We start from the raw sequence: 7,312 nt of genomic DNA, 5'->3' as shown, positions 1-7,312 counted from the left end.
AATGTCATGTACGTATAGTGTCAAATACATTTTTGTAGTCTTCATCAGCTTTAATTCACATGGAAGTGTTCCTAAAGTCATATGCTGTAATGATATTTACATTATGAAAACATGATTTTGGACATTTCAAGTTTTTCACTTCGGCAGATAAAATGAATTGAGCAAAATCAACTCAAAATATTCCCACACGCCAGAACGTCCTCTCTTCCTCGCTGGCTCCATATCTGTCAGTGGAATGATCACCTCGTCGCTATCTGTCACCATCAACACACTCCACGAATCCCGTGGATGATTCACTTCCTTATATCTGTTTGAATCAGGTACCGAAGCAGTTACGTGCGTAATGAAGCTTCGGACGTCACTGGTCACGTGACTTTTGCCAAACGAAGCAAGCCTCGACACAGTGCTTCTGAACCAGTGTGTTGTTTTTTTCGACACACGCTCCGGAGCGTCAGCTTCAAGCGGACCATCACTAGTTTGCACTATGGAAAGCACAAACTCAACTTCTAAATGAAAGAATGAGACAGGTCAGTTTTACTATAGATGCACTCTGGAACAAGATTAGTCAGACTGCAGGTACTCAAAGCACCTTGCACGCTCCTGCCACTACGTAAGCCAACGGCGAGGTGACGTTTTTCACTGCATTTTTGCATTTACCTCAGTTAGTGTAGCCCCGGTGCTCTTTTTGAATCTGTTCATGTTTTTCTAACGAACCTTTCCTAACCTTTCTCTGTACAGATCTTCCTGGACCCCTTCTTGTTTCTGGTGGACCCTGTTAGATGAACATGAGTGGATTCCAGTGTTGAGTGGGTTTGAGTGAGTCACAGTGTGTGTGTGAAGAGGAGTGTGGACATGTTACCCTTACCCCGGATCCCCCACCCCCACAGGCCCCGATCCTTCATCACTGTATATATTACTGCTAAATATTCCATCAGAACATTTGATAAAATGTGTTATTTATTTAGAAAACCTTATTTTAAACTGTATCAAAGGAAAATTAGACTTGACAAGTCTTAAAGCTTCAAAGAAACGAAGAAGAGACAAAAAGTTTCAGACTCTTTGTCGTATTTGTGAGGTGTTTATTTTGGAGCATAATATATATAGCACAAAGCATCCACGAGACATTACACAATCAAAGGGCGTGACTGTTCAGTGGATTATTTCAGGCTTATAATCGCTTGAAAGATAAACTTTGGACCACATGTAAAAGAACTGTCATTATAAAAACTCAAGTTTGCACGCGTTTTATATGATATTATCTGACAAAGCAGAGCAATGTGTAAGGATGAGCAGGCAGCTGGTTCAGAAAGAGCTCTGGTCCAGTCTTTTCATGATGCGTTGGGTCCAGGAGGCAGACGCATCCACACACACTAAACGAGACTTTTTGGTAATGAAGCTGAAACAAAGAGGTGGAAATTCAGAAATCTGAATTTTAAATAAGCTTCAAAATTCTCTCAGTAAATATGTTGTAAAAATAACAATAATAATAATAATAATAATAATAATAATAATGTATACTTTATTTATCCCAGTAGGGAAATTACTCTCTGCATTTAACCCATTCACTCTAGTGAAGCAGTGGGCAGCCACCAATCAGGCGCCCGGGGAGCAGTGTGAAGAGACGTTACCTTGCTCAGAGGTACCTCAGGGTAGCCGTTCAGTGGTTTCGAATGCCCGAATATGTACTTTTTTTTTTTTTAAATGACCAGTAGACAAAATGTCATAATATAAACACTTAAATGTGTATTTCAAACAATTTAAAAGCAAAGTAGCCAAACATCCACGTAAAATTGATCAAATTATGAAAACAAGTTTGTGCATTTTTCTTGAACATTTACAGGATAAAATTAAAAGACAATAGTAGGAGAACAAATACAAGTTCAAATAAAAAGTATCAAACTCATACTATGTCCTGAGCATCATGTGTAAAATGACAATTTTTAATTGTCCAGAAACTCTGCAGTTACAATGATCATACTGCGTAATTTTCATTACAGTAATTTCAGTATTTGTGTTAAACATTATGAAGACAAAATAAACCCAGTTTTCTTCACTTACATGATGGCAGACTTTGGGCATCGGTGATCAGTCAGTCGATACGACTTGATGAGGTTTGCTTGAATTCTTCCCGAGTACAACTTGAAACAGCAGGTGCCGGGACCATTTGCATCTGAGAAAAAGACGTTTCATTACACTTACTCAAAAACCAAAGCCTCTCTTTTAATGATGACATTGAAAGTAATCTTACTGTTGCAGTTAACTGCAGACAACAAAGCAGCTCCAAGGATGCACAGCAAAAGGAACTGAGTGGTTTTCATTATGATTCCTCAGGAGTTGATGATGATGATGACGATAAAGACAACAGCTGCTCTTCAGACGCAAGCAAGGGCTTCTAAATATTAGGTGGTGTGCAGTTACATTTATCAAGATCAATACTTTTTTTTAAAGGTACATAGGGTGTCATTGGTGTGAAAGAGGGAGGGTGGATGTGGTTTCAAAAATTGCTGAAAATGCCTCTGACAGAACTTTCCATTCGGTTACATTGACAGGAAATGAAGCTGCGGTTTAGCCCAGCGATGCAGCTCAAAGCATGACACTGTTAACAAAACCAACTTCTACACCCCCCTCGCCCAAAAGTTTAAAAAAAAATATGTCACAAAATATTATGACCACAAAAAAAACGCTAAAACAATCGTTGAGCAGTCCATATGACTCCATGAGTTTTGCTTTAATTCTTCTTGGTACAACTTTCAGCAGCAGTTGTTGGGACTATTTCCATCTGAGTAAAGAGGATTAAGATCAAACTGTTTAGAAAGTATAACAATAAAAAAAATATCGATGACCACCAGAGCTAGTCCTCCTTGTAGATAATCAAATGGTATAAATTTCTAAATTCACCGCGCCTTGTTCTCAAATTATTGCATTCCCAAGACTTACGATTCAATTCAATTTTATTTATATAGCGCCAAATCACAACAAAAATCGCCTCAAGCTGCTTTATATTGTACAGTAGATACAGAGAAAAACCCAACAATCATATGACCCCCTATGAGCAAGCACTTTGGCGACAGTGGGAAGGAAAAACTCCCTTTTAACAGGAAGAAACCTCCAGCAGAACCAGGCTCAGGGAGGGGCGGGGCCATCTGCTGCGACCGGTTGGGGTGAGAGAAGGAAGACAGGATAAAAGACATGCTGTGGAAGAGAGCCAGAGATTAATAACAGATATGATTCAATGCAGAGAGGTCTGTTAACACATAGTGAGCGAGAAAGGTGACTGGAAAGGAAAAACTCAATGCATCATGGGAATCACCCAGCAGCCTACGTCTATTGCAGCATAACTAAGGGAGGATTCAGGGTCACCTGGTCCAGCCCTAACTATATGCTTTAGCAAAAAGGAAAGTTTTAAGCCTAATCTTGAAAGTAGAGATAGTGTCTGTCTCCTGAATCCAAACTGGAAGCTGGTTCCACAGAAGAGGGGCCTGAAAACTGAAGGCTCTCCCTCCCATTCTACTTTTAAATACTCTAGGAACAACAAGTAGGCCTGCAGAGCGAGAGCGAAGTGCTCTAATAGGGTGATATGGTACTACAAGGTCATTAAGATAAGATGGGGCCTGATTATTTAAGACCTTGTATGTGAGGAGCAGGAGTTTGAATTCAATTCTGGATTTAACAGGAAGCCAATGAAGGGAAGCCAAAACAGGAGAAATATGCTCTCTCTTTCTAGTCCCTGTCAATACTCTTGCTGCAGCATTTTGGATTAGCTGAAGGCTTTTCAGTGAGTTTTTACAGACATCCTGATAATAATGAATTACAGTAGTCCAGCCTGGAAGTAATAAATACATGAACTAGTTTTTCAGCGTCACTCTGAGACAGGATATTTCTAAGTTTAGAGATGTTGCGGAAATGGAAGAATGCAGTCTTACATATTTGTTTAATATGTGCTTTGAAGGACATGTCCTGGTCAAAAATGACTCCAAGGTTCCTCACAGCGTTACTGGAGGCCAAGGTAATGCCATCCAGAGTAAGAATCTGGTTAGATACCATATTTCTAAGCTTTTCAGGGCCGAGTACAATAACCTCAGTTTTATCTGAATTAAGAAGCAGAAAGTTAGCGGCCATCCAGGTCTTTATGTCTTTAAGACATTCCTGCAGTTTAACTAATTGGTGTGTGTTATCTGGCTTCATGGACAGATAGAGCTGGGTGTCATCTGCATAGCAGTGAAAATGTATGCTATGTCTTCTAATGATGCTGCCTAAGGGAAGCATGTATAATGTAAACAGAATTGGTCCTAGCACGGAACCCTGTGGAACTCCATAATTAACCTCAGTGTGTGAAGAGGACTCTCCATTTACATGAACAAATTGGAGTCTATTAGATAGATATGATACAAACCACTGCAGTGCAGTACCTGTAATACCTACAGCATGTTCTAATCGCTCTAATAGGATATTATGGTCAACAGTATCGGACGCTGCACTAAGGTCTAGCAGGACAAGCACAGAGATGAGTCCACTGTCAGAGGCCATAAGAAGATCATTTGTAACCTTCACTAAAGCTGTTTCTGTGCTGTGATGAGCTCTGAAACCTGACTGAAACTCTTCAAATAAACCATTCCTCTGCAGATGATCTGTTAGCTGTTTGACAACTACTCTTTCAAGGATGTTTGATATGAAAGGAACGTTGGAGATTGGCCTATAATTAGCTAAGACTGCTGGGTCTAGAGATGCTTTTTGAGTAAAGGTTTAACTACAGCCAGCTTGAAGGCCTGTAGTACATAGCCGATCATTAGAGATAGGTTGATCATATTTAAGACTGAAGCATTAATTAATGGCAGGACTTCTTTGAGCAGTTTTGTAGGAATGGGGTCTAAAAGACACGTTGATGGTTTGGAGGAAGTAATTATTGAAGTTAACTAAGAAAGATCAATTGGAGAAAAAGAGTCTAAATTAACATCAATGGTACTAACAGTAGCTGTATATAATATTACATCTGTGGGATGATTATTGGTAATTTTTCCTGTAATGATAAAAATTTTATTTGTGAAGAAGTTCATGAAGTCATTACTAGTTAATGTTAAAGGGATGGTTGGCTCAACAGTACTCTGACTTTATGTCAGAGCTACAGTGCTGAAGAGAAACCTGGGGTTGTTCTTATTTTACAGAAAACCTGACCTCTGACCTTGAGATCACCTTGACTTGAGAAGGTCACAGGACTCAGACTTATACACTATTTTAAGTAGCTGCACCTGCACAACTTTCAGAATCCTACACAAGTTATCTGATTCACAAACTTGGGTGTTGATGCTGCCCGCCCGACTGGCAGCGTAGCCCCAAAATGATGAGGAAGATAAGGAACATTTCTTTGAATTAAAATTTTTCTAAAGTGTTATATTTTATAGGGAAATTGGTGAATTTAACATGGAAAAAGGTCTTTATTTGCATAGTTTTCAGCTTAGAAATCTGAACTTTGAGGCACCAGACAAAGAGCGATTCAGAAGACCCCTATGAGCAGAACACCAAGGGAACAGTTCACCCTGCCCGGGATAGGGTCACTGGGGCCCTGCCCTGGAGCCAGGCCTGGGGAGGGTGCCTGCGGGCGAGCGTCTGGTGGCCAGGTCTTAGTCCATTGGGCCCGTCCGGTCACAGCCCAAAAAGTGACATGGGCCCATCATCCTGTAGACCAACCAACCCCACGGCTTGGGCTCTGGAACCAGTCCCCTGGAGAGGGCTTGGACTCTGTCTCAGTCGAGTTGTCCCTGGTAAGAGGCGGGCTGTAGTGGGTATCCTAGTTTCCCCTCAGCTTGCTGCCTGTACGTGGTGAAGAGAGAGCTGAGTGTAAAAGCAAAGCGTTCAATTTACCAGTTGATCTACGTCCCTACCCTCACCTTTGAGATGTGGGTAGGGACTAAATCCTTGGCTCCTCTGTGAGGTGTACCGGGCACGTCCCACCAGAGGGAGGCCCCGGGAGAGACCAAGACCACTTTTCAGACTAAGGAGAGAATAAGAATTAATTTCTTTCAGGTTCCAATGTAAAATAAGTAATCTATATAATATATCAGGCATTACCCCTTTTTGCTTCTGTTTTGTTAAAGAAAATGCTGAAATAGGAAAGAAATGATCAGACTATCAGAAAAGAAGGAGCATGTGCCTCTGTCTGCTATCATCTGGCCAAACCATGGTCACACTGCCACCTGCTGGGACAAAGATGTTACGACAGCTACAGGATTGTTAAGAAAATAGATAGGCCTATTTAGTTGAAATTAATTATTTTAGGGCATTTTCAAATGAAAGTATTTCAATATGTAGTAAAATGATGTATAAATTATTTTTTTAAAGTATAAATTATTTCACACAAACTTGATCACATATGAAAGTCAAATCTCCAAAAACCGGTGAACCCCAAATCAACTGTGTAGTATATTCATTTCATAATTTTTCAGCACTAACCCATGATATTTTAGAAGGACATGGTTTCTTTATATATATTCTAATCTTAAGCACTTAAAGTGTTCATGACACATTCATTCAATGCATCAAACATGGGGGCTAGGTGGCGTGTACTGTCTTACCCACGGGCACTTTATCATGCAGAATGGAGGAACCTGGGACTGATCCACTGATTTTCTGAATATTGGATACGTGCCCCTCTTTCAGAGCCATAAACATTACAGGGTGTATAACCCACTTAATAAATAATTAAATAATAATAATAATTTTCTTAGCAACATATTCAGTCATGGTTGTAGGTGCACCCAGGAGAGCACGCCATGTCATCACAGAGCCTCGGTTTATTTTAACATAAATGTAGCAATTTCAAGTTTGACCTGATGATGGCAGTGGTTTTTCACACCTACACTGCCAAAAGCCAGTCAGTTAGACAGAAGTGTGTGTGTGTGTGTGTGTGTGTGTGTGTGTGTGTGTGTGTGTGTGTGTGTGTGTGTGTGTGTGTGTGTGTGTGTGTGTGTGTGTGTGTGTGTGTGTGTGCCTTTTTTTCACACTTACTGTCAAATTTGGTAGAGAACGACTCTGTCTACCTGATCATAGGCTCTGAAAATGGATTTGTATAAAAAAAACTCTGTCATTCCAATATTTTTCTCAGCTCCACTAAAACAAGATGAAAGTCTGCACTATAATCACATCTTAGCAAACATCTGGACAAAAAGGAACGAGGATGAAAAGATAATTTTCTTGCAATGGTCAACACACAGTACTGTGAAAAAGCCTTAAGCCAGCCTAAAAGTCTTTATTCCCTTATTTCCTAGGACTCAAAGTTTTAGTCCAGCCTTTGACCTTTGTGAGGAGTTGTGCTTTC

The 7,312-nt window shown here is 40.2% G+C and overlaps 1 protein-coding gene across 1 annotated transcript; it reads right to left on the bottom strand.

Moving 5' to 3' along the window:
• Positions 1 to 1,062: 1,062 nt before the first annotated feature.
• On the bottom strand, positions 1,063 to 2,402 carry LOC113017367 (eotaxin-like). The gene is made up of 3 exons (XM_026160519.1): positions 2,249 to 2,402; positions 2,059 to 2,170; positions 1,063 to 1,396 (listed from the first exon to the last, which is right to left on the bottom strand). The coding sequence occupies exons 1-3, from the start codon at positions 2,316 to 2,318 to the stop codon at positions 1,303 to 1,305; spliced, it is 276 nt and encodes a 91-aa protein (XP_026016304.1). The 5' UTR covers positions 2,319 to 2,402; the 3' UTR covers positions 1,063 to 1,302.
• Positions 2,403 to 7,312: the final 4,910 nt, after the last annotated feature.

The sequence above is a fragment of the Astatotilapia calliptera genome, chromosome 3 (genome assembly GCF_900246225.1).
Source record: "Astatotilapia calliptera chromosome 3, fAstCal1.2, whole genome shotgun sequence".
In the NCBI taxonomy this organism is placed as follows: domain Eukaryota; kingdom Metazoa; phylum Chordata; class Actinopteri; order Cichliformes; family Cichlidae; genus Astatotilapia; species Astatotilapia calliptera.
Note: the sequence above shows the minus strand (reverse complement) of the source record. Positions and strands in the feature narration are given on the sequence as shown.

What these genes read in the sequence shown, in the direction of transcription:
- LOC113017367 (XM_026160519.1), bottom strand. Translation starts at nt 2,318, where the DNA reads ATGAAAACCACTCAGTTCCTTTTGCTGTGCATCCTTGGAGCTGCTTTG. An exon ending in GTCTGCAGTTAACTGCAACA is followed by an intron (nt 2,171 to 2,248) that starts GTAAGATTACTT and finishes TCTTTTTCTCAG; the next exon opens with ATGCAAATGGTCCCGGCACC. An exon ending in TGCCCAAAGTCTGCCATCAT is followed by an intron (nt 1,397 to 2,058) that starts GTAAGTGAAGAA and finishes TCTTTGTTTCAG; the next exon opens with CTTCATTACCAAAAAGTCTC.